Source organism: Mustela putorius, unplaced genomic scaffold (genome assembly GCF_011764305.1).
Source record: "Mustela putorius furo isolate JIRA1106 unplaced genomic scaffold, ASM1176430v1.1 tig00003869_pilon_pilon_pilon, whole genome shotgun sequence".
In the NCBI taxonomy this organism is placed as follows: domain Eukaryota; kingdom Metazoa; phylum Chordata; class Mammalia; order Carnivora; family Mustelidae; genus Mustela; species Mustela putorius.
This window is the reverse complement of record NW_025422021.1, coordinates 11,740,592-11,767,349: the sequence shown is the minus strand read 5'-3', so window position 1 is coordinate 11,767,349 and position 26,758 is coordinate 11,740,592. Positions and strand designations below refer to the sequence as shown.

The following is a 26,758-nucleotide window of genomic DNA, read 5'->3' as shown; positions in this document are numbered from 1 at the left end:
ACATGCATGATTCCAGTTATGTTGCCTTCTAGAACAGGCAAACCTCATCTATGATCGTTACTACCTCACCTATGATCATTACTACCTCACCTATGATCATTACTTTTTTTTTTTTAAAGATTTTATTTATTTATTTGACAGAGTGAGAGAAATCACAAGTAGGCAGAGAGGCAGGCAGAAGCAGACTCCCTGCTGAGCAGAGAGTCCGGTGCGGGTGCGGGCTCCATCTCAGGACCCTGGGATCATGACCTGAGCTGAAGGCAGAAGCTTTAACCCACTGAGCCACCCAGGTGCCCCGTACTTTTCCTTTTTTTTAAAGATTTTTATTTAATCTCTACACCCAACATGGGTCTCAAACTTACCAAGAGTTGCATGCTCTACTGACTGAGCCAGCCAGTCAGAAAGGGAGAGAGAGCGCTTGGTCTAGCGGCAACAAGCTGGGGCAGTGGGTGGTGAAGGGGCAGAGGGAGAGAATCAGCACACAGCAGGGAGTGCACAGCCCAAGGTGGGGCTTGAGGCCAGGACACTGAGATAAGACCTGAGCCCAAATCAAGAGTTGGACCATATCTATTGAGCCACCCAGGTGTCCCTGTAGCTTTTATTTCTGATTGGCCATGGACTTGGTTAAAAATCAGGGGTGATTTTATTATTATATAGTATAGGGAGATCCAATATTGGAGGATAAGTAATAGTTTAGGCCATAATGACAAAGGCGGTTAGGCTACAGTCTTTCTCAGCAGAATTTGCTCAGTTAATTACTCCTTCCTTTTAACAATCTCCCCTTTTAGCATTTATGGCACCATATTTTTCTAAAATATCTCAGCCTGTGCTTAGTCTAGCTCCTGTACGGGCTTCTCTTCCTTTATCCAATATCCAAAAAATTGGATTGCTAGAGTTTCAGTCTTGGGCCCTCTTGTCTTCACTGTCTATTATCTAAGAGAGCTCATCCAATGCTGTGACTTTAAATGCCTTCTATTTGCTAATAACTCCACAATTTGTATCTCCAACCCTGACTTTTCCCTTATGTTCCAAATGCATTTACCAATTGTCTACTTGACATCTCTACCTGGCGGCCTAATAATTAATTCCAAATAGAATAATTCTGAATGTTCAAAATAGAATAATAGCATTATCCTAGATTGTTCTCAAAATGGGTGGAGGGGCACAGGGAAGAGCAGTAATCACCTCCTAGTGTTTAGAAATGTGGGTGAGAGTGTCTGGGTGGCTCAGGGGGTTAAGCCTCTGCCTTCAGCTCAGGTCCTGATCTCAGGGTCCTGGGATCAAGGCCCGCATCAGGCTCTCTGCTCAGCAAGGAGCCTGCTTCCTCCTTCTCTCTCTGCCTGCCTCTCTGCCTACTTGTGTTCTCTCTCTCTCTCTCTCTCTCTCTCTCTGTCAAATAAATAAATAAAATCTTAAAAAAAAAATGTGGTTGGGATTTTTCATAGTCACATGTCTGGGGATGCTACCAACATTTCTTCTACATTTTTTTTAAAGATTTTATTTATTTGACAGAGAGAGATTTTACACATATCATACACTTTAGGAGATATTACCAAATTGCTCTCTAAAGTGATTATATTACATTTATACCCAGAGAGATGGTCTTTTAGTATGTTATCCTATAAAGTTAAACTATGAAAGAGATGGATATCAGCCTGAAAGTCTTCCTGGTGCTTTATCTGATAAAATGAAGCTACCTAGTGTGCAGCCAGGAATCCATTTTCCCCAAAGGGTGGTGGCTGCATGGAGCTTGGCCCCATGAGAGGGGAGGGGAAGGGGAGCGAGGAGATGGAGGGGTCAGGAAAGAAGGGTGGGGAGGGAGAGGGAGGGTAAGGGGGAAGGAGGAAAAGAGGGGAGAGGGGAAGGGGGAGGGGAAGGGAGAGGAGGGACAGGAAAGGGAGAGTAAATAGGATGGGAAAACTAATAAATGTTCTAAGTGAGGTTTCTTGTAGTAGAATGTATGTATCCGCTGTTCTACCCAGACACTGTAGGGCATAAATGAGCAGTTACATTTATTTAGGTGCCACTGTTTCTAGGCAGGATCTGGGTCTTCTTTTCATTCCTAGTGCTAAGCTCTATACCAGGACATTAGTAGGGGTGTAATAGCTTGCTGAATGGATGAGTGGGAGTACTCTGACATACATTTGATGTGTGTGGTTTTTTTTTTAAGATTTTATTTATTATGTGATAGAGAGAGACACAGTGAGTTAGGGAACACAAGCAGGAGGAGTGGGAGAGGGAGAAGCAGGTTTCCAGCTGAGCAAAGAGCCCTACGTGGGGCATGATGTGGGGCTCAATCCCAGGACTCTGGGCTCATGACCTGAGCTGAAGGCAGAGGCTTAAGGACTGAGCCACCCAGGCAACCCTTGATGTGTGTGTGTGTGTGTGTGTGTGTTTACAATACCCATATTCTCACTGATTTGATCAAAAACCAAAATTAACTTTTTAATTAAGTCTGGCAGAAAGTAGAGATTAGATAAGCATGCATTTGTTGAGTAAATAAAAGAGAACCTGATTAATTTGAATTTAAATTACCTGTGTAACCATTAATTTTTTCTCATTGGCTTGATGCAATGTATGGATTCAATCTATAACAGGATATTTTCCCCCAGTAAATACATTTGATCTGTTTTGGACTCCCCAAAAGCCTTGAGATCACTTAAAAGGCTATTTCACCAATATCACCTCACATTTTCAAGAAAACTAAGGGAAAAATAGATTATCTCACCACAAGAAAAAAAAATCCTCTAATTAAGGGACTAAATTATCGTGCAAAAAGTATACTAATAGAAAAGGGCCCTAGCAGAGGCAATAGATTTCTTCACTAGGTAGCATTTTGGACTTCTAAAATCATGTTTTTTTGTTTTAAATTAATGTCATCTGCTCCTCTTGTTATTTGCAGTTCCCAGCAAGGTACATGTTGCATCACGTTTAGTGCTCACAACAACTGTAGGAAGACAATGGTAGTTCTCAATGGCCCCCGTTTATACATAAGGAATAGAGAAGTTTAGTAACTTGCCGTATGTCATAGCCTGTAAACAGGCAATCAGATTCCGGATTCCCAGCTCGTAAACGTTCTATTGTTTTCTAAACTCTAAGATTTCTGAATTCTAAAAAATGTCACTTGCCATTTTTTTTTTTTTTTAGAACTATCACAACACTATGTAGTCTACATATATATATATGGATCATCAAGACTTTTTTTTTTTTTTTTTGAAAAGTATAATCTGAAAAAAAGCCAAATACTTCATATGCACGAAAAGCCCAAGTAAGTTCTGGAGATACAAATGCGGTCCAGAATTGCTTAACAATAAATACTTATCCTAACTCTCCCAAACGCCCCGCGGGACGCTTAAACCCGACCTGCTCAGCGCGAGGGCGGGACTCCGCGGGCCGTGGGAGTCCGCGGCTGGCGCGCAAGCTCCTAGTGCTGTGTCGGCTCCGGCCTACCCGAAGCTCCGCCCACCGGGCCGCGAGGGCTGCCGGGACGGCCCCCATCTTCCTCACGCACGGTAGGCCAGCCGGCGGCGCTGGGAAGTGGAGACGTTGTGGTCGCTGTTAGTGTTTGTGCGGCGTGGCTTTGTGGGACCGGGACCTTAAAGGTGAGCAACTCCCGGTGGCTAAGGGGAAGAAGTACAAAAGGTTCTGCTTTGAGTGGCAGCGGCGCATTCCACTGCCTTGTTGCCTCACGCCGGTGCGTCCTCTCCTCGCCGTCCGCATGTTCCGGGCGAGCGCCGCGTGGGCCGCAGCCCGGGGCGGCGCGCTGGGCTGGGAGCGGAGGGGCACCGGCCGGGGCGAGGGGCAGATCTGGTCTCCAAGAGGAATGCAGGGGCGGGCTTTCCCCGCACGAGGCTGGGGCCCAAGCGAGCCAGTGGTTGCTTTGGAAGTGGGCTCTGGCGGGTCCTTTGGACGGAGGCTGCCCGCATCCCTTCTGTGTCGTTAAGACTTTCTACCTCCACTGCCTTCTGGAGTCGCGGGGAGCAGACGTTTGGGGCCACTGGTTAAGTTTCTGAGGTGGTTAGAGGGGGTTAATTGCCCGAGGCTTCCTTGGATCCTGTGGGACAAACCGGATTGGTGGGGCCGCGGGTGTTCCTCTGGCGTCTCTCTCTAGGGTTTTTAGTGTCCCTTACTCACTGATGTCAGGGATTCAGCGCGAAGGGAGAAAGTGTAGGTAATATTTCACTTGTGGTTGTACACTCAGGAAAAGCATCACATGAGACGAAGTTCCAAAATTGGGTAGGCCAAATAAGTCCTGTACGGACCAAACAGTTCTTTTATCTCACCCTTTGCTTTGTAAGGGGCCCTAGATCCTGGTAACGATTTAGGGACGTCGGTTGTGGTCGACAGTGCGTAAGATTAAGTTTTGTAGTGGGTTGGCACCACACAAATTCCTATTACAGGAGCTTCCAGTGTGCGTCCAGGTTATTGCATAGCAATTGCAATTTAGGAAGCGATACTTCCAAGAAGTACACCAAAGATGGTTCACTACAGTCAACGAATGGCAGGTTCCCTGATGAGTTCTTACGAATATACGTTTGTAAATGTGGCTAACTGGAAGATTTAATAGAGCACTAGAGGCAAGTGATTTGAAATCCGAAAACTTCGGTTGTGATGCCTAGCAGAGCAGTCTCACCACCTTACTTTTTCCTGCAACGCTCATGTCAGGGATGTGAAACAAGAACCTGGCTGTAAGGTTAACCAGTATATAGGTAAATTAGGAGACAAACCCTCAGCTTAACATGAATTTAGTGTCCCCAGACTCTTAAATTATTTTCATATGTTCCTTAACATACTGCATTTAATCTAACCCTGATGGTTATATTTGATTTTTTTTTTCATCCTGAAGTTATGCTACTTAATCTTTGCTGATAACAAGGTTTTGGTAAGTCAGTGACTAATTTTAAAAGAAATGCAATCCACAGGAACAAATAAGACTGAGATGCATAGAAATATACTAACATGGTGATCTGCTTAAAGCTGGAAATGGTTGGTAAATAGTTGGAGTTTTTTGCTGAAAGCTTTCTTTATTAGCTAAGTGAAGATAACTACTTGCTTTGTTATAGAGACACCAGTGATTACTGAAAAGGTTGCGGATTATCTATAGCTTTTCAGTTTTCCATTATGTAGTCTAACATTTTCTTTGTTGAAATTTGAGAATTGAGTAGAAAAATTGAACCTGTGAAATTAAAAATTCTTGATTTTTAAGAAAAGAGTGTAATATCGATAATTTTAAAACATTCTTCTAATCTTGAGTGTTATGTAAAAATAATAATAACCTTTTTATGCCAATTTGGAAAAATTTACAGATAGCCACAATGGCTGAAAATGGTGATAATGAAAAAATGGCTGCTCTTGAGGCCAAAATCTGTCATCAGATTGAGGTATGGTTCTTATGATATTAAACTGCAAAAATGTGCTCTTTGAAAGGATATGTAGAGCCTCAAAACAGATACAGAAGGAACATTTAATTTCACTGTAATGACCCTTTAAATGTTTCATGTAAAGTATTAAATATGTCTTTGATTCTTATCTTTGATTCTTGAAATTAGATGGACTTAAAATACTATGCAGTTTTGTATTAGTGGAGCCAGTTTATGAAAGCCAACACCTACAAACATTTCAAAATGTTAACACTATAGGGCGCCTGGGTGGCTCAGTGGGTTAAGCCTCTGCTTTCGGCTCAGGTCATGATCTCAGGGTCTTGGGATCGAGTCCCGCATCGGGCTCTCTGCTCAGCAGGGAGCCTGCTTCCCTCTCTCTCTCTCTCTGGCTGCCTCTCTGTCTACTTGTGATTTCTCTCTGTCAAATAAATAAATTAAAAAAAAAAAAATCCCACTTGATGGTGGTGAATGATTCAAAATGTTAACACTATAGACCAGTGTTATCTTTTACCTTTTGGTTTTAATTTCCTGGTCTAAAAACTGAGGATAATAGTGATACTGTCCTCATAAGGTTGTTGGTGAAGATTACATTAGTTAATAAAATGTAAAGCATTCAGAAGAGTTCCTGGCACGTAATAATGCAAAATTTTTTGTAAAGTACCTTCCCTTGTTAAATAACACTTTTTCTGTTTGAAGGTCCTCATAGATTTTTCTGCCCAATTAAGCTGGGTTCTGAGCATTTTTAGTATTGTATTTTTTTTTTAAGACTTTATTCATTTTTTTGACAGAGAGAGATCACAAGTAGGCAGAGAGAGAGGCAGAGAGAGAGAGAGAGAGGGAAGCAGGCTCCCTGCAGAGCAAAGAGCCTGATGTGGGGCTCGATCCCAGGACCCTGAGATCATGACCTGAGCTGAAGGCAGAGGCTTAACCCACTGAGCCACCCAGGCGCCCCTAGTATTGTATTTAAATGGAAGCTTTACAGTGTCAGTAATGGCTGCATAGGAAATTTTCGTTTAATGTTTTCTGTTCTTACTGAGGAACTTCAGATTATGTTATTTAGTGGTTTTGCAGCTATCAGAACTTATTTTTAAAGTTGCATTTCCCGCCATTTAAAAGGTCCTGTGCTACAACTTTTTGTACTAATTTCATTATAATTGTGAAGAAAAATTTTTAATTAATTCAGTTTGATATTTAGAACAGTACAAAGCTGTATATAGACAAAGTTAATAATTTCCCTTCCATAATCTGCCACCTCAGATTCTACCTTCCTGAAGTAATCAGAGTTAACTCTTGATGAATACACTTTCAGACTTCATGGTCAGTGCTCACACCAACATAATTTTTATTTTCTTCCGTTTCCCCCATCAAACATGGGATGCATTTTTTTAAATTTTTTATTCTTTTAAGATTTTATTTTTAAGGGTACCTGGGTGGCTCAGTGGGTTAATCCGCTGCCTTTGGCTCAGGTCATGATCTCCGGGTCCTGGGATCGAGTCTTTCGTCAGGTTCTCTGCTTAGCGGGGAGCCTGCTTCTCTTCTCTCTCTCTCTCTCTGCCTGCCTCTCTGCCTACTTGTGATCTCTGCCTGTCAAATAAATAAATAAATAAATAAAATCTTTAAAAAACAACAACAAAAAAAGATTTTATTTTTAAGAAAGAGAGCATGGGAGGGGAGAGGTCAGAGGGAAAAGCAGACTCCCTGCCGAGCAGGGAGCCAAATGTGGGACTCAGTCCTGAGACTCCAGGATCATGACCTGAGCCGATGGCAGTTGCTTAACTGAACCACCCATGTGCTCTGAACATGGGATGCATTTTGGGAGGGTAAAGCTTTATGTCATTAGTAATTTACCCAATTCCCTATATTTCTAATTTTTTAGCTGCAGTAGTTCCATGATGAATATGTATCTATCTGTATTTATTTAGTTTTAAAAATCAGCAAATCATTATTTTTATTGGCATGTTTCCCTACTTTGGCCTTAAGATCAGCTTAACACAGAGAAGTTTAATTCACCATCCAATTTTACATTAGCATTTTCCTCTTCACTTTTTTAATTAAATTTTTAAATATAAATTCAATTAATTAGCATATGGTATATTATTAGTTTCAGAGGTAGAGTTCAGTGATTCATCAGTTGCATATAACACCCTCCTTAATGTCCATCACCCAGTTACCCCATCCGTCCAGCAACCCTCAGTTTGTTTCCTATGGTTAACAGTCTCTTCTGTTTGTCTCCCTCTCTGATTACATACTGTTTTATTTTTCCCTGTCTTCTCTATGCATCTCTGTTTTGTTTCTTAAATTCCACATAGGAGTGCAATCATGACAATTGTTTTTCTCTGATTGACTTATTTTGCTTAGCATAATACCTTCTAGTTCCATTCATGTTGCAAATGGCAAGATTTCCTTTTTTTGGTGGCTGAGTGGTATTCCATTATATATAATATACCACATCATCTTGATCCATTCATCCTTCAATGGACATTGGGGCTCTTTCCATAGTTTGGCTGTTGTGGACATTGCTGCTATGAACATCCAGGTGCAGATGCCCCTTCAGACATTTCTGTCTTGAGGGTAAATAACTACTAGCGTAATTGCTGGGTCATAGGGTAGCTCTATTTTCAACTTTTTGAGGAACCTCCATACTGTTATCCAGAGTGGCTGCACCAGCTTGGAATTCCACCAGCAGTGTTAAGAGGGTTCCCCTTTCTCCACATCCTTGCCAACATGTTATTTCCCGACTTGTTAATTTTAGCCATTCTAACTGGTATGAGGTGGTGACTCATTGTGGCTTCAATTTGTATTTCCCTGATGCCAAGTGATGTTGAGCACTTTTTCGTGTCTTTTGGCCATTTTTATGTCTTCTTTGGAGAAATGTCTGCTCATGTCTTCTTCTCCCTATTTCTCGATTGGATTGTTTGTTTTTGGGATGTTGAATTTGGTAAGTTCTTTTTAGATTTTGGATACTAGCCCTATATCTGATAAGACCTTTGCAAATATCTTCTCCCATTCTATTGATTGTCTTTGGTTTTGTGGGCTGTTTCCTTTGCTGTGCAGAAGCTTTTTACCTTGATGAAGTCCAGATGGCTCATTTTTGCCTTAATTTCCCTTGCCTTTGGAAACAAGTCTCTTGCTGCAGCCGAACTCACAGAGTTTGCTGCTTGTGTTCTCTAGGATTTTGATGGATTCCTTTCTCACATTTACGTCTTTCATCCATTTTGAGTCTATTTTTGTGTATGGTGTAAGAAAATGGTCCAGTTCCATTCTTCTGCATGAGCTGTCCAATTCATGATGAATATCTTTATATATAAAACTTAGTAAACATGTGTACTGATTTAAGAGAAAATTCCTTAGAAAAAGATGTACCAACTCAAGGGGTATGCACATTACCAAAAACCTTTGATACTGATTGCCAGTTTACATCTCCACCTGCATGATCATTTCTGTGTTCAGGCCAATACTAGGTGTTCTTGTTTTTGGAATTTTTGCCAGTTAGGTGGAAATGGTATTTCATTGCTTTCTTGCTTTTCTTTGACTAATAATGAAGTCAAACTTTTATATATTTATATTACATTCTTATTTTTAGTAATTTTTTTAATGTCCTTTATCCATTTTTCTATTAGGATTTTCAGGGTTTTTTTCCTTCTCCCTTGATTTATAAGAATTGTTAACAAGGGGCACCTGCGTGGCTCAATGGGTTACGCCTCCTCCTCCTTTGGCTCAGGTCATGATCTCAGGGTCCTGGGATTGAGGCCCACATCAGTCTCTCTGCTTAGCAGGGAGCCTGCTTCCCCCTCTTTCTCTGCCTGCCTCTCTGCCTACTTGTGATCTCTCTCTCTATCAAATAAATCAATAAAATCTTAAAAAAAAAATGTGGGTGGGATTTTTCATAGTCACATGGCTGGGGATGCTACTAACATTTCTTCTACATTGGGTTGTCTGCTCAGTGGGGAGCCTGCTTCCCCCCCAGCCCCCCGCCTGCTTCTCTGCCTACTTGTGATATGTCTCTCTCTGAAATAAATAAGTAAAATCTTAAAAAAAAATTTGTTAACAAACTTCTTTGTTGTCTTTTACTTTGTATGTTACTTTTGGCATTCCAAATAGTCACACCTGAGTCTTTTCATGTATAATTTTTTTGTTTTTGCCTTATTTGCTTTTATACTTAGTGAGTGCCTTTATGCTTAAATTAGATAAACGTTCACCTGTTTTTTTAATTTGTAAAAATTAGAGTAATTAATCAGTGTATTCTAGTTCTTTTTATTTAACAGTCTGTTCTTTACAAACTGGTTTGAAACAAGAGGCTTCTCACATAATAAATTCTTATCTATGTTTTTGTTTTATTTAAGACTTGATGGTTTATTGACATTATCTGCTAATTATGTTGTTTCAGTAATCAATTTTTAGTTTTACTTTTTTGCTAATTTGAATTATAAATGTTTCATTATCATGTACTGAGGAGAAAATGTTTGTTGGTTGTATTTTTTAAAGAATAGAACATGGTGATGTAATGGCAATTAAAAACTCCAGGATTGGAGTTAGTAAGTTAGTATTGTACAGTGCTCTGAAATATAATGTTATTATCTTGCAGTATTATTTTGGTGACTTCAATTTGCCACGAGACAAATTTTTAAAGGAACAGATCAAACTGGATGAAGGCTGGGTCCCTTTGGAGATAATGATAAAGTTCAATAGGTAAAAGCCTTTTTTATTATTATTTTATTTATTATTATTTTTTAAGTTGGCTCCATGCCCAGTATGTAGGCCAATACAGGGCTTGAACTCACAACCCTTATATCAGGACTGGAGCTGAGATCAAGAGTCAGATGCTTAACCAACTGAGCGATCGGGACACCCCAGTAAAAATCTTTATAAAGTCATCTTTAGATTAAAAAAAAAAAACTTGAGATTTTTCTGTAAACAAGTGCTACCACTAAGTTTTACAATGCTTTTATATATATTTTACAGGTTAAACCGTCTAACAACAGACTTTAATGTGATAGTAGAAGCATTGAGTAAATCAAAGGCAGAACTCATGGAAATAAGTGAAGATAAAACTAAAATCAGAAGATCTCCAAGCAAACCCCTCCCTGAAGTGACTGATGAGTATAAGAATGATGTAAAAAACAGATCTGTTTATATTGTAAGTGGGCCTTTAACATGTTTAATTTTATTTTGAGTATCTTACTTAGAAAGAAACTAGAATGGATAAGAATAAGGACTCAGGAATCATAGCTTTGCCACTTACTGTGTGTTCTTGGGCTGTCTAATCTTATCTTCATAAATGGGGATTACTTTCTAGAGCTTTTGTGAGAATCAATGAAAAACCCATATAACATTATATAAAATCTTGGGCATATTTTAAGCACCCACTGCCTATCAGCTTTTTATTTGTCAATGGCTAAACTTGATTGTAATTTTCTTAGCATATGAATTTTTTAAGTAGATTTTTTTTTTTATTCAGGAAAATTTAAAGCATATAAAGGTAGCTGACTATATAATGTACCATTATCCAACCTCAGGAGTTAACACATGATTGATCTAGTTTTATCTCTGCCCCAGGTGGATTATTTTGAAGATTTTATTTATTTATTTGAGAGAGAGAGAGTGATGAGAGAGAGTGAGAAGCAGGGGGAGGGGCAGAGGGAGAGATTCCCTGGACCCCAAGGATCATGACCTGAGCCAAAGGTAGATGTCTAACTGAACAAAGTGGATTACTTTGAAGCAAATTCCAAGTAAGTCACTTTAATTGCACTAAACATTTAAGAGAGAGAGAGAGAGAGAGAGATGCATATATCCTGGTTTGGTTTCAAGAAAAAATGAATTGGAATTTCTGATAAAATTATTTACCTGAGAAGGCATTTGTACATCTTTCTACTCTTCACAGAAAGGGTTCCCAACTGATGCAACCCTTGATGATATAAAAGAATGGTTAGAAGATAAAGGTCAAGTACTAAATATTCAGATGAGAAGAACATTACACAAAGCATTTAAGGTATGGTCGTAGGATATTAGAATTTTCTGTATGATGTTACAACTTTTTCTAGTTGAAAAATATGTGGGACATTTTTTAAAAGAGTTTTTTCCCCCCTTTTAATAGGGATCAATTTTTGCTGTGTTTGATAGTATTGAATCTGCTAAGAAGTTTGTTGATACCCCTGACCAGAAGTATAAAGACACAGACCTGCTAATACTTTTCAAGTAAGTCTTTATGCGGATGTTTCTTTTGGCCACTTAGTTACATGGAATTGACACACTGGGGTACAGAATATGGAATAGCAACCCCTGTAAGGACAGTACTTTTAGTATCCTTGGGCTTTCTTTGATAAACATTTGAAATTTGCCCAGTGGAAACTCCTAGTTCTTTGAGACCATAAGGAAGTGGGTTTTTGGTTTTGTTTAGTTTTTAAAGATTTTATTTACTTATTTATTTATTTATTTATTTGACAGAGAGAGAAAGAGAGACTAAGAGGGAATACAAATACAGGGAGTGGGAGAGGGGGAAGCAGGCATTCCGCTGAGCAGGGAGCCTAATGCAGGGCTCGATCCCAGGACCCTGAGGTCATGACTTGAACTGAAGGCAGACGCTTAACAACTGAGCCACCCAGGTGCCCCAAGGAAGTGTTTTTTTTAATACCTTTTCACTGTTAGGAGTTAATAAAGGTTAAGTTTTGTTTTTTGTTTTTTGTTTTTTTTATTTTGTTTTGCAGCTAATATATATAATCAAGCTAGATAGTAAAATTTGGGCATCTATGTTATTAGAGAATCAATCCCTGTCCAATGTACAGTCTGTTCTTATTTCTCATAGTTTATATATACACCTGTATTTGTTTAGTAAAGGATTATTTAATACAGATTTGGACCACATTCTTTAATATGTGTGTGTCAAAAGTTAGAACAAACCAGAGCATTTTTATGATAAAGTTAGGCCATTGTCCCCTACTTTCACATTATGTAATCTTCTAAGTGTCATTTACTAAACCTAATGGACTTATAGATGTACTGTGATGAATCTTGTAATTAATGTTAACCTTCAAAAGTATTTTTTAATGTGATTTTCATAATTACTTTTATTCTTCGGTTTTAGAGATTGTAGAATTTTTTCCTTTTGTGAAAGTAACACTAGAAAATTCTATGAGAAGTTATTTATATAAATCCTGGTTTACTTTTTTTTTCTATACATGAGGTAAAAATCAATGAGATTGGTATAGACATCAGGTTTCTTTTTGTTTCAAAATTAGATAGTAGTGATGGTTGTGCCATTCTGAGTATCTTAAAAACCATTGAGGTGCACTTTTAAGAGGTGTATATTTTATGAAATGTGAAATGTTTTTTAGTAAAGCTGTTACTAAATAACTTCCTTGGCATCTTTTGAATATTTAGGTAATTATGTTGCTAGAAAGTATAATATTCCTTCCTGTGCTTAAATCATTCAGAGTAATTTGCAGTCTTATTTTTGTTCTCATGAACTCAGCTCCTGTGTTTTGTGTTCTTTAGGGAAGATTATTTTGCCAAAAAAAATGAAGAAAGAAAGCAAAATAAAGTGGAAGCTAAATTACGAGCTAAACAGTAAGTACGTTGAGCCAGTCATTTTAATTCCTTCAAGTTTTAACAGGGATAGAGTTAGTGGTTCTGGGAAGTGGAGCTTGATGATGCATTCTGAAATGAGTAGCAGGCTTTTTTTTTGGTAGTGAAACATTAAGATCTTAAGCTGCCTTGATAATCTGGGGGCACATTGTGTTGCACTCTACCTACGAGAATCAGAAAACCTAACGACTGGTTTTGGTTATTGAGCAGTGTGTGCTCATGATCAAGGTTAACTATCAGATTTAATTTTCTCATACAGTAATTGGAAACATTCTAATTAACATTTCTTTTATAGAGAGCAAGAAGAAAAACAAAAGTTAGCAGAAAATGCTGAAATGGTAAGTATATATTACTGGTATCTAAAGCTATGTTTCAAATTTATGAGAATAAAAAGCAGGACTTTTTGAAGCAAGTATGTGAGCAGGTCTGAAGTTGTCACTGCACTAAAGTCATAGCCCAATAGTATTGCCCAAACTCATTACCTATCCAGAGAAATAACTTAGTAACAAGATGTACATAATAACTAATACATATAGCTTGAGTAAATACTACTTATTGAAGAAATTAAGAAGGTTAAAATCAGAAGCTATCATAGAACAAGGGATGACAAGGGAAAATGCACTAACTGTTAAACTACTTTAAAATAGCATTTTAGATTCTAGCTTTTTGTATGTATTAGGTATAGAGTGGTGTAAGCCATTTCTGGTTTTTTTGGTTGTTTTTAAGAAACTTTTTTTTCTTGTTTTGTATGTTTTTATAGAAATCTCTGGAAGAAAAGATTGGCTGCTTGCTGAAATTTTCAGGAGACTTAGATGATCAGACCTGTAGAGAAGATTTGCACATCCTTTTCTCAAGTCATGGTGAAATAAAATGGATAGACTTTGTGAGAGGAGCAAAAGAGGTTTGGAAACATTCATATGCTTTTTAGCAATGTTTAAAACTCCAAAGAAACTTAACTTTAGAAGACAACATTAGTAGAAACAAAGCAATTTTTTTTTAAATTAATGTGTTTATGAAATAGTTTCTACTTGGTCATTTACTTTCCATTTTATTGTTGCCATCACTATATGTAAATGTCTGATATTTTCTGAGTTATGCTATGAATAACTGTTGGTATTTGTGACTGTAAGTTTTGTGATAGCTTCCTGAAGTTCAGTTATAATTCATTGAAATTGATAATTGCAGAGAAGATTTGCAGGGTAGGAAAAGTTTTTGAGTGAAGGAATTAACTATGGAACTAAAAAAACCCTGAAGGGTGTGGCTTTTATTGTCTGTCTTTGGTATGGGGGATAATTATTTTAAATTTATTTTTTTTTAATAAGATTTTAAAAAATTTTTAAATTTTTTCTTTTCAGTGTAACAGTATTCATTGTTTTTGCATTGCACCCAGTGCTCCATGCAATCCGTGCCCTCTCTAGTACCCACCACCTGGTTCCCCCAATCTCCCCCCACCCTTCAAAACCCTCAGGTTGTTTTTCAGAGTCCATAGTCTCTCATGGTTCACCTCCCCTTCCAATTTCCCTCAACTCCCTTCTCTCCATCTCCCCTTGTCCTCCATGCTATTGGTTATGCTCCACAAATAAGTGAAACCATATGGTAATTGACTCTCTCTGCTTGACTTATTTCAGGGGATAATTCTTTTTAAAGAAAAAGCTAAGGAAGCACTGGATAAAGCCAAAGATGCAAATAATGGTAACCTACAATTAAGGAATAAAGAAGTGACGTGGGAAGTACTAGAAGGAGATGTGGAAAAGGAAGCACTGAAAAAAATCATAGAAGATCAACAAGAATCTCTAAACAAATGGAAATCAAAAGGTCATTAGTTCTGATTTGTCTTTGACCATTGGTTATTTTAACTCATTTGCTTGTTCAGAGGCAGTGACAAGAGATTTAAAACATTTCTCGTGGATTTCTCAATTATGTCTCTATAGGTCGCAGATTTAAAGGAAAAGGAAAGGGAAATAAAGCTGCCCAGACTGGGTCTGCTAAAGGAAAAGTACAGTTTCAGGGCAAGAAAACGAAATTTGATAGCGATGATGAACATGATCAAAATGGTGGATCTGGTAAGTTTTTCTAAGTCCTTTGGTACTTTCATGAGAAATTATATGGCAAAGAACAGCAGTATGGTTTTTCACCTTTTGTATAAGTGATATTCTTGGACTATGATTTACACAAGTTATACTGTTCTTACTGGGAAACAGATATTTGGAAGGTTAAGTTTAGACAGCAGAAGATCTATACTAGGAATATCCTTCTCATTGGTGTTGGGAAATTGTTGCTTTAAAAAAAAAAAACATATTAGAAAAAGAGAGGGAGCATGAGTGGGGGGATGGGCAGAGGCAGAGGGAGCAGCAGATTTCCCACTGAGCAGGGAGCCTAGGATCATGACCTGAGCCTAAGGCAGATAGTTTAAAGCAACTGAGCCACCCAGGCGCCCCAGGAAGTTGTTGCTTTAAGTTGTTTTTTAAACAATTATTTTTGTTCTTATGCTCAATATTAAAAGAGCAATGCTTATATAGTGAACTTGACAAAAATTCTGTTATTGTATAGGACCAGTAAAAAGAGCAAGAGAAGAAACAGACAAAGAAGAACCTACACCAAAACAACAGAAAACAGAAAATGGTGCTGGAGACCAGTAGTTTAGTAAAAAATTTTTTTATTCATCTTAATTAGGTTTTAAGCTGCTTTTGTCTTTAGAGGCTTTTAAAAAGAAAACCGAATTAGATCCACTTCAATATCCACCTGTAAGAAAGGAAAATTTTTTGTTTTTAACTTGTCTTTTTGTTACCCAAATGAAGATTTTTTTTAATGTATAGTTCTGTGTTATTTCAAATGATTCAAATATCAAAAGACTTCCACTAAATTGCCTTTGTAATATGAAAATGTATTAGTACAAACTAATAAAATATGTACTATATAAAAAAGAGCAAAAAATTAGTTTTTTATTTTTGTGTGTAAAGCATTTGAGAAATATCTTAAACTAGAATATTGGCTGTTATCCCATCGATAATTATTCTGTCTCCTATGCTAGCTTCCTGTATTTACTCAGGCAACTTGATAACATTGGAAATAATTACTTATTGAAAAGTTCTTCAGTACTGAATGTAGATAAGCCCGATTCAAGAAACTTACTGATTTCTTTTTATGAAATTTGTATGATGCTGGCAGGTCATATCGCAGCTCTATAAAACAAAAGCCATCTAAGAATAAAATTTCACTTGCTGTCCCTGACATACATACAGACATATGTAAATTAAAATGAAATTAAGGAAGTACTTAACCCTGGTAAGCAGAACACTTCAGACCTGTCACTTTAACTTCCCAAAGACTGAGACCTGATACATTCCCAAGATTAGCCATGGCTAACTAAGGTTGGCATTTCTGCTATTTTGGTCATTTATGCCAAAATTTGAGGTTATGGGGAAGAATTTGAAAGGATAAAAACTGGACAGAAGATGATGGTATCTTTTTAATTTCCTAATAATCTATAGCTAGCAATCATAACAATCATGCTTATTTTTAAAATTTCTTGTCCAGATTTTAATATTGGTAGTAAGTAGCTAATTATTTTTCTATTAAGCTCTCAAGTGAAAATACAATTTTCTTATTCTAAGAATTAATGTAGGTTCTCCAGATTTACTCATCAGTTTTAGAGGGATGGCAGTAGACTGCCTGACCTTCATATTTTGCAACACAAATTCTCTGTAGGTTACAGCTTTCAAAATTTTCATGTGCAATCAAATAACCTTCAATAAATCTTAAAATGTGTATTATAATTCAGTAAGTCTGGCTGGAGCTAAAAGGCAAATCTCAACTCCCAAGGGATGTGAATAATGTTGGTCTGAGGATCACATTTGGAATAGCAAGGTACGGGCTGGTATATTTGGAGTTGTTCTAAGGTGTTCCAAGTTGAATATTACAATACCTTAAACTAGGTTAGGAATGACAATACTGGGTAAATAGGAGGACTGACAGACTTTTCCACATTACATTACTAATTATGAATAGGACTAGTTACATGGTTACTACCACAGTGGTAATCCTAGTCCGTTTATTATCAAGTAAATAATATTTTCCCCCTTACTGTACTTATTTCAGCCTTCAGCATTATTTGGATTTTCCTTAGTTTCTAGTTATATGTTTATCCCATTCTGGTGTTTGTGAATATTACCCAATTTGCTAATAAAAATGTATCAAGACATTTACTAACAGTGTGGATGATTATACTCTATCCCCCACTAAAAGAAAACAGTTTCATGTTCTCTGACTCCAGGGACAATTAGAAAATTGAAATGGAGGGATGCCTGGATGGCTCAGTTGGTTAAGCAGCTGCCTTCAGTTCAGGTCATGATCCCAGTGTCGCGGGATCGAGTCCCACATTGGGCTCCTTGCTTGGCAGGGAGCCTGCTTCTCCCTCTGACTCTGCCTGCCACTCTGCCTATGCTCTCTCTCTCTCTGACAAATAAATAAATAAAATCATTAAAAAAGAAAAAAGAAAATTGAAATGGAAAGGTAATCAGGCATGATCTGTTGGTATTTTCCACGAGTGGATTTCAAACAGGTCTGACCCACTCTAAGCCCAAGCTCTTTTATCACTATGATGCTAAACAACTGTTCTGTCATCGTCTGGAGTGACCAAATAGTTGGGCACTATTAGGAATTTTCAGCAAAATGCATAAATTGGGACAGTCTTAGGCAAACCCTGATACCCTCTCTTTACTTCATTTCCAACCCATTACCAACTCCTCACATTTTGTCAAACTAAAAATGTGTTTTTGTTTTTTAAGATTTTATTTATTTGAGAGCGAGCGAGCACACAAGCTGGGGGGACAGGGAGCAGATTCCCCCTGAGCAGGGAGCCCCACCTAAGGCTGGATTCTAAGACCCTGTGATCACCTGAGCCAAAGGCAGCTGCTTTTAACTGACTAAGTCACCCAGGTGCCCCCGAAAACATGTTCTACAGCACCTTTTCTTGGCACCTAAAACTCTGGTTGGGCTAATGAATTATTGACCTTAAGTAATTAGGGTTTAGATGTATTTTGTGAGAAACTTAAAAAATTGTCTTACCTGCAATAATATCTATCTTGATTTTCCATTCTGTAGCTTTCTTTTGAATATGCTGAAGATAACAACATGTTAATGTGAACTGTTTTTTTTTTTAAATAATTGGGAATTACTTTTTTGCTAATATTCATATTAAATTTTTAAGCTTTTAAAAATTCATTAGAATTTAGACTCTTAAAAATGTTTCAGCTGTTTTGGTAGTATTGTAAAATTAAGAAACCAAACCATTACCAATTATAAGAGTATAGATGAGTATAGTATAGGTGATGAAGCTGAATTCAAATACCTTGACCGAGATAACACAGGGAAGTGGTAGTCTGGATTTCAACCTAAGCAGTCTGGCTCTATAGTCTTGTGTCCTTAATCACTGTTGTGCTGACAAAAAATATACCCAATTTTTTGGAATAAATCTTCTATACCACCATATGTTATACTGCTGGCAAGAATAATGGAAAAGGGAGGTTCTGAACTCACATCAGTTTAGCTTCAGTTCTTAAAATGAGGTCTTACTGTTTCCCTTAACGCACACAAAGCCACAAAGGGACAATGAGACTAACAGAGTTAGGCAAACTAGGACATACTGTAATCTTAGCTATACCACACTTCTCTACTGAACTATAGTCTCTCCTGGTAATGGTTCCTGCCTGAGCAAATCTTTGGCAAAAAAAGTTATATAGGCTGGAAGAAAACAGATCACAAATGTTAGCTAAAGGGAAATTTGTTTCTAAGTGCCATGATGTTTTAAAAGTTCAGGAGAAAGAGATACCCTGGTAATTAGTATTCACAGCAAATCCTTAAAACATTGTCATGAATTTTGAAGTAGCAACATCATGATGATTTGAACTTACATCTCTAGTGGAGGATTTGTGTAAAGAGTATACTGCTGTTCTTGCCATTTCCAAAGCAGTCTTCAGAAATGCCATATCTGTCCCTGTTAAGAGTAGAAAAAACTCATTTAATTTATATACCTGTTACCAAAACAAAAGATTAAAAGAATACCATGTATTTAAAAACTTTCTTCCCAAATTCCAAAATAGACACTTCAGATTCTTCTGCAAAAAGACAAGATACAAAAAAGTAGAATATAGGAGTGCCCGGGTGGCTCAATCAGTTAAGCATCTGCCTTGGCCTCAGGTCATTGAATTGGGCTCCCTGCTCAACCGGGAACCTGCTTCTCCCTCTCCCTCTGGCTCTGCCCTCCCTCCCCCAGCTCATGATCTATCTCAAATAAATAAATTTTTTTAAAAAGTAAAATATGTATCTTTTAAGGTTGATAGAATAAAACCAGAATTATACTATCTTCTTTAAATAAGACTAAAGTAAAAGTTTTAATGTTCCAAATTAACAACTCAAGGGAGAAGAGAAAACAGGTACAGCAGTAATCAGAATCAAGCAGGGGCTGGAGGGAGAACTCTATTCATGGCTTCTTGGTGCCTGGGTGGCTTAGTCAGTTAACTGTCTGCCTTTGGCTCAGTTCATGATCCCTGGGTCTTAGGGCTTGAGCCGGAGGCCAGCTCCCTGCTCAGCAGGGAGTCTGTCTCTTCCTCTGCTCCTCCCCCACCCCCTCTCAAATAAATAAATAAAATCTTAAAAAAGTAAACTTCACGTCTTTTCTTCGCACAGGCTTTCTATCCTCCTTGCCTACAATACACAGGATAAATAGCCACAGTCAGTCACTGTTACTCATGATCATATGTTGAAACTCTTGGTGTGTTAAGGCATTAAAATGAGGTTCTAAAAGTATAAAATCCTTTACAGAATTATAAGGGTTAGGTAAGTCATTCTTGAAAGCAAAGTATAAACAGTAAATTAATTTAAAAAAGCTATTTACTCAACTGTCCTTGTTAAGAGTAGAAAAACAAAGATAGAAAAATTCAATTTCCTAGACATACATTAAACAAACTGAAATTATTGTAATTACACAGGTAAGAGATGGTTTATTTAATGAACAGTGACAAAATCATTTAACCCAAACAATAAGAAAATGGATTTAAAACTTGCTTTTCTATACATGTATCAGTACACTTGAGTCTTTTTACTAACCTTTATTATTTTTGGTCCCAAAAGGAGGATTCATAATTACTGTATCAAATGACTTGGACATTCTGTTAGATAATGAGCACACATCACATTGAACCATGTCAACATTTGTTAACTCAAACTCCTCCACATTCCTATTAAATATTTCCAACGCATCTTCATCTATGTCAAATCCAACACACAACCTATAAATACAGAGCACACATAAAGAATGACTATTTATAGCTCCCAAAACAATAACAAAATCAAACCATATTTTGTTTTTTGTTTTACCATTCTGCTCATTCAAAATGTACTCACTATCATATTCTTGCTCCCCTCATCTCATACTGTAGAGTCCCATAAATCTAATTTAGTTAATCCTATTAATGTTTCTTATTCAGACCACCCTATACCCAAACGTTACATATAGGATCACCTACCCCGCTCCTAACATTGCAGTTCCGATGCTAAGAACGCCACAACCACATCCTAGATCTGCAACCACTTTATTTTCAATGTCATCATATGTATTATGGATTGTATAGAGCATACATGCTAAAAGATCAAAAAACATATTAGGGAATAAGAGTAAGTTGATGACCAAAATCCAATTCATATAAATGACTAATGCAAATTCTTGTCTTGCATTATTCCTCCCCCAAATGGTGTTCCAAATTATTTTTTAAAAAATGAGGTATAATATCTTGTTATGTAGTAAGAGGCACCACAAGAACAATAACACACACCAGTGGTTCCCAAAAACTACTCTGGTAACAATGCGAAGAATGACAAAATTCTGAAATAAAATGAGAAAAATAAGGCTAGAATGTTTTTTCCTCAGCCTGTTCAAAACATTGCCCCCCCCCCATATATCAGTTCTTTCTTTGATGTTGAAATATTTTTGCAAGGATGGTGAGAGTAAACAGGTTTTAAAAATATCTTTTCTTGTCAAAATATAAACTTGGCAACCCTGTATCAGTCTCCCAAAACTGTTTTGAAATCTGTTAAGTCTGGAGATCACCAATACAGAATAAGCATTAACATTAAAACGGTCCAGAACTTTTTGACAAGTTTGTCACCAGAACACAGGTACCCTAAGTGCAAGCTAGAATGAGAAAAGTCCTATATCCACAATACAGCCTTTAGACACATAAATTCATAAACTAATGAGAACTGAGGAGTAGAGCAGGAGCTGCTGAGATCAGAAAGGGTTCTTCCAAATACACAAAGGTCTGGGATATATACTAAAGGTTAAGCATGAATAAAACTACTGATCTCTCCCTGTGGATATGTGAACCAGCAAGAACTACTGGCCAACATGATGCCTTAGCATTAGAGGTTTTATCAAAAACACAATTGGGGTGCTTGCTGGCTCAGCTGGTGAAGCATGCAACTCTCCATCTCAAGTTATAAGTTCAGGCCCCACATTGGGTGTAGAGATTACTTAAAAATAAAATCTTAAAAGAAAAATTCACAGTTAGAGGGATATCTCAGTCTGACTGCTATCCCAATTACTGCTGCAAGTGTTAGTGACTTTGATGCTGGTATCTCAAAGAATTAGCACGTCCACATGCATGTTATACCCTGGGTATGAACAAAGGATTTTTTTAAAACATTAGACTTCACTAGGAAACCCTACAGTCAGAATACACTAAAGAAATCATCTAAATTGAGAAAATAGGTCTTAACCCAGACACAGTTTTGTGCCAGTTTTTGGTTGGAATTATGACACTATGTTGGTGGTATATACTTGTTGCAGGTATATACTTTCATTGGCTGCTTAGAAACAGAACTAATGTTGAAGCTGGGAGGGATTCCCAAATTAATTTTCCCAAGACTCCTCAATGAATTTGACAATATGTTTATTAAATATGGTTTTTCCTTTGTTGTCTGCTGTACTCCCAGTATCAATCTCTTGGATCAAGCAACACTGATGACTCTCGGATCATTAAAAACCAAAACACAGCCTCATTTTATAGCACCTATTCTGGATTTGTTAAACACAGTCCTTCCGCTACCAACTCTAATACTCATTCTAGGGCAAGTATAACACAGGAATCCTTGCATTTGCAATTCGTTGCAATAGAAAATTGATCTTTCCTTTGCAAACGTGTCCTGAGCTCCGAACTAGTAGCAGGAGCTCCTCTAGACAAGGAATTGTGTGAACATGACTGACAAGTTTTTTACCCTCAAGTAGTTTATAGTGTAGAGAAACAAACACACTAAAGTGATGTCTTACAGTATTAAGAGGTATGCAGAAAACCAAGCAGTGAAACAATAAAAACGGTTTTTGGCGAGGCCGGGGCGGCAGTGAGGGGGGGGGGCGGTGATGCTGGGTTTAGCTGCATGTCAAGGAAGTCCTCTCTAACGTGATATGTAATCTCAGGGCAGAATTCCTCTAGACGTTCTTTGTATTCAAATAACTGTTCTATTTTCATTATGGAGTAAGCAGATAGGCCTAACCCGGGAAGCAAAGCCATGGTCACCAGCCGCCCTACCTGCAATATGCGGCCTGGTGGGATACTGTTCTAGAAGTAGCTTGGGCTTTTCGAATCCATCCACTTGTTGCAAGCGACTTTCTAGTTCCTTAAGCCTTAATTTCTTCATTTTTTTTTAAAAAAGTGTGAATTCGCAGGATTTAACAACACTGAATCTGCAGAGAAACCCATTTAACCTGCAACTCCCCGCATTGCTCCCCGACCCCACCCCAATCTACCCACCCCATCCCACCCCTTTTCCAGCACCACTGGCTGGGGCCGGCCTGGGGAGGCAGGGAGCGAAGGGCACACCTAGCCCAGCTCTTCCTGCTTTCCTTCCAGCTCCAGCGGCGGGCGGAGTCTCCGGCCAGCCTCCGACCCGCCTCCAGGATACACCGCGCTGGTCTCGGGCTTCTCAGAGACCCGCAGCGGCCGCGGCCAGCCCCGGAGTCGACCCGCGATTCCTCCAGCGGCGTCCCGGCACTTCAGCAGACCTCGCGCGGGGACCAGGGCCGGAAGCGCTGCCACGCTTGCGCGCCCGTGTCCGCTGCCTTGCAGCCTCCGGCGGAGCAGCAAGGGCGGTTCCGCGCGCAGGTTCCGCCCGCGACCGCGGAGCCTCATCCTCCCCTCTCCCGGCCGGGTCCGCAGGACCGGTAGACCCCTCCTTTCTCGAAGCGACGGAACCGGCCCCCACCGCCTGGCACGGGCCCAAACCCTCTCGCTTTCTTGAGTACCCGCAGGCCCTCAAAGGATAGGGGAAGAAAGAAGGTGAAAGCCAGGGTAAAAGTCACGGTCACTTGGTGTTAATGCTTGGTGTGGCCCTTTCTGACTCCGGTCTCACGAGGCCCCTATCAAAAAGTAACAGTCGCCACTCACCCTTCCCTCCTCGGCCATTCCCGTGCGCTACTTTGTTTCACATTTTCCTCTTTTTAGGTCACCTGTGTCACTTACCTCAGCACTCACAGGGTGGTGATGTCAGAGAAGCCTAGAGTTTAGATGAAGGACTACGGTGCATCAAATGCTGCAAGAGCTCGGCTTTCATAGAGTAGAAGCAGAAACCAGGTGGGAGGGGGCTAGGAAATAAATGGAAGTTTAGGAATTAGAGTAAATGTGAGCAATTCTTAAGAACCTGGTTGTGAAGAGAAGTGAGAATGGTTGCTGCTAGGTGAGGTTGGGGGAAGTTTGTTTTGTTTTTTAATGGCAGCAGGAGGTAGGAAGAGACCTCAATTCAAACAAGAGAACTCTTAACAGGAAGGCAGGCGTTTAGAATAAAAGAAGGAGAGGGGCGCCTGGTGGTTCAGTCTCCTAGGCGTGGCACTGTTGGTTTCTGCCCAGGTCATGGTTTCAGGGCGGTGAGATGCAGCCCCAAGAGGGCTCAGAGCTCAGCCCCCTTGGGCTGTAGTCTTTCTCTCCCTCTCTCCTTTCTCACCCCCGGGCGCTAGTGCGCACGCGCTTGCTCCCTAAAATAAAAATCTTAAAAATAAATAAATAAAATATAAGAAGGGTCTTGGAAGGAATTAGGATCCTGAGAAGACAGGATCCTGTGCCTAAATGAAAGGATTGCCCTTTATCTGGAGAAGGGGTATTTTTCTCTGCTAAAAGAAGAAAAAGGGGCGCCTGGGTGGGTATTTTTCTCTGCTAAAAGAAGAAAAAGGGGCGCCTCTGCCTTGGGCTCGGGTCATGATCCCAGGGTCCTGGAATCGAGGCCGCATCGGGCTCTCTGCTCAGTGGGGAGCCTGCTTCCTCTTCTCTGCCTGCCTCTCCGCCTGCTTGTGCGCGCGCTCTCTCTCTCCCTCTCTGTAAAATAAATAAATAAAATCTTAAAAAAAAAAAAAGAAGAAGAAGAAGAAGAGGAATGGTTGATTGAGGATGAACTAGAAAGAATGGTTCTGAGGCTACTTCCTATGAATAATAAAATTCAAAGTCGTCTGTTATGAAGACTGAATGAGTTAATACATATAAAGTTCTTACTGCATAGAGTACACAAAGGTGTCACAGAACAAATGCCCAATATATGTTGGCTGTTGGTGGTGGTATCTGTTGAGAAGGAGGTGGCTGGAGTAAGGAGATGGAGCCAAATGAGGATTGAAACTAGCCAGGTATATTGAAGGACAGTGAATTCACTGAGGTTTAAGGCAATTTTTCTAAGGTAGAGGTTTTATTTTGAAATAACTGTAAATTTGTACATAACTATAAAAAATAGTGATTAGAGATCCTGTGCATTTTCCCCCAGTTTCCCCCAATAATTACATTTTGCAAAACTATCCTACAGTATCACACCTAGGATATTGACAGTGATACAGTGAAGACAGCATTTCCATCACCGTGAATATCCATGATGTTGCACTTTGGCCACACCTAGTTCATTCTAGCCCTGACTCCCTCCATAACCATTGGGAAATACTAATGTGTTCTCTATTTCTAGAATCTTATCATTTCAAGAACTTCATATAAATGGAAGCATACAGTACGTAAACTTTTGGGAATGGCTTTTTTTTTTTCACTCAACATAATTTTCTGGAGATCCCTCTAAGTTGTGTGTATTAATAATTCACTCCTTTTTATTGTGGTGGTGTGGATGTATAGAGTTCATGAACATTCACTCAGTGAAGAACATCTGGGTTGCTTCAGGTTTTTATCTATTACAAATAAAGCTGCTATGGAAATTAATGTATAGTTTTTGTGTGAACATACGTTTTAATCTCCCTGGGATAAATGCCTAGCAGCACAATTACTGGGTCATATGATGAATCTATGTTTAGTTTTTAAAGAAACTCCAAGCTTGTCCAGAGTGGCTATACCATTTTACATTCCCATCAGTCATATAGGAATGATCCAGTTTCTTGAAACCTAACCAACATTTGGTGGTGTCACAATCTTTCATTTTAGCTATTCAGACAGGTGTATAGTGATGTCTCATTGAGGTTTGCACATCCTTAATGGCTAATGATGCGAACACTTTTTCATGCACTCATTTGCCATCTCTATATCCCTTTTGGTGAAATGTCTGTTCATTTCTTTTGCCTGTTTTCTAATTGAATTTTTTTGCAGTTGAGTTTTGAGATTTCTTAATATATATTAGATACTAGTCCTTTGTCAGATATGTGGTTTCCACCTATTTTCTGTTTTCAGCTTGTCTTTTCAACCTCTTAACAATCTTCTGCAGAACAAAGTTTTCAATTTTGATAAAAGTCAATTAGCCAACTTTTCTTTCCATGGATCAATCTTCTGACATCAAGTCTAAGAACTCTTCAGTCCTAAAATTCAAAAAGATTTGCTCCTATTTTTTTATGTAAAGGTTTTATAGTTTTCCATTTAATTTTTAATCTGTGAATCCATATGAAATTATTTGTTATATAAAAATTGTGGGTTTGGGAGAAGGGTGGTGGGGTTATGGACATTGGGGAGGGTATGTGCTTTGGTGAGTGCTGTGAAGTGTGTAAACCTGGCGATTCACAGACCTGTACCCCTGGGGATGAAAATATATGTTTATAAAAAATAAAAAATTAAAAAAAAATTGTGGGTTTGGTAGAGTTTTTCTTCTTCATTATTGCTTTTGCATCTTTGTAAAAAATCAGCTGAGTCTGTTTGTGTGGGCCAATTCCTGGGTGTTGTACTGTGTTCTATCAGCCTGTATGTCTAGACATCCTCCAATACCACACAGTCTTGATCACTGAAGCTATAAAATAAATTAGGTATTTTGAGTCCTCCCACTTTATTTTTCTTTTTAAAAATTGTGTTGAGGTGGGGTTCCTCAGTTAAGTGCGTAACTCTTGATCTCAGCTCAGGCCTTGATCTCAGGGTCGTGAGTTTAAGCCCTGCATTAGGCTCCATGCTGGATGTGGATCCTACTTAAAACAAAAACAAAAACAAAACTTGCATTGGGGTGCCTGGCAGGCTCAGTTGGTAGAGCATGTGACTCTTGATCCCAAGGTCTTGAGGTCAAGTACCACAAAGAGCACGGAAAAAAAAAGAAAGAAAGAAAGAAAAAATCATCTTAACTATACTAATTCCTCTGTTTCCAAATAGATTTTATTTTATTTATTTTTTTTTAAGATTTTATTTATTTATTTGACAGAGAGAAATCACAAGTAGATGGAGAGGCAGGCAGAGAGAGAGAGAGAGGGAAGCAGGCTCCCTGCTGAGCAGAGTGCCCGATGCGGGCCTCGATCCCAGGACCCTGAGATCATGACCTGAGCCGAAGGCAGCGGCTTAACCCACTGAGCCACCCAG

At 38.7% G+C, this 26,758-nt stretch overlaps 2 protein-coding genes across 6 annotated transcripts; one reads left to right on the top strand and one right to left on the bottom strand.

Annotated features, from left to right (window-relative positions):
- Positions 1–3,451: 3,451 nt before the first annotated feature.
- SSB (small RNA binding exonuclease protection factor La) lies at positions 3,452–17,167 on the top strand. The gene is made up of 12 exons (XM_004744046.3): positions 3,452–3,602; positions 5,307–5,381; positions 9,967–10,070; positions 10,344–10,518; positions 11,263–11,370; positions 11,476–11,576; positions 12,873–12,944; positions 13,258–13,300; positions 13,723–13,863; positions 14,591–14,777; positions 14,894–15,025; positions 15,513–17,167. Exons 2-12 carry the CDS (start codon positions 5,316–5,318, stop codon positions 15,599–15,601), a joined length of 1,218 nt encoding a protein of 405 aa, XP_004744103.1. The 5' UTR covers positions 3,452–3,602; positions 5,307–5,315; the 3' UTR covers positions 15,602–17,167.
- METTL5 (methyltransferase 5, N6-adenosine) lies at positions 15,602–23,062 on the bottom strand. 5 transcript variants are annotated; one of them, XM_004744043.3, is made up of 8 exons: positions 22,838–23,062; positions 22,547–22,701; positions 20,489–20,603; positions 20,070–20,251; positions 18,875–18,957; positions 18,030–18,081; positions 16,095–16,144; positions 15,602–15,704 (listed from the first exon to the last, which is right to left on the bottom strand). In XM_004744043.3, exons 2-8 carry the CDS (start codon positions 22,653–22,655, stop codon positions 15,666–15,668), a joined length of 630 nt encoding a protein of 209 aa, XP_004744100.1. In that variant the 5' UTR covers positions 22,656–22,701; positions 22,838–23,062; the 3' UTR covers positions 15,602–15,665. The 5 variants fall into 5 exon arrangements, with proteins under 5 accessions (XP_004744100.1, XP_044922598.1, XP_044922597.1 ...); XM_045066663.1 differs by having other exon boundaries at positions 22,547–22,649; positions 22,838–23,061; XM_045066662.1 differs by lacking the exon at positions 16,095–16,144.
- Positions 23,063–26,758: the final 3,696 nt, after the last annotated feature.

Bases quoted from the DNA above. Each gene is read 5' to 3' on its own strand.
- SSB (XM_004744046.3), top strand. From the start codon at position 5,316: ATGGCTGAAAATGGTGATAATGAAAAAATGGCTGCTCTTGAGGCCAAA. The intron at 5,382-9,966 runs GTATGGTTCTTA...ATTATCTTGCAG, and splicing joins AAATCTGTCATCAGATTGAG to TATTATTTTGGTGACTTCAA. The intron at 13,864-14,590 runs GTTTGGAAACAT...GACTTATTTCAG, and splicing joins TTGTGAGAGGAGCAAAAGAG to GGGATAATTCTTTTTAAAGA.
- METTL5 (XM_004744043.3), bottom strand. From the start codon at position 22,655: ATGAAGAAATTAAGGCTTAAGGAACTAGAAAGTCGCTTGCAACAAGTG. The intron at 16,145-18,029 runs GTAAGACAATTT...TTTGTTTTATAG, and splicing joins CAAGATAGATATTATTGCAG to AGCTGCGATATGACCTGCCA. The intron at 15,705-16,094 runs GTAAGTTTCTTG...CCTTTCTTACAG, and splicing joins AATTTCATAAAAAGAAATCA to GTGGATATTGAAGTGGATCT.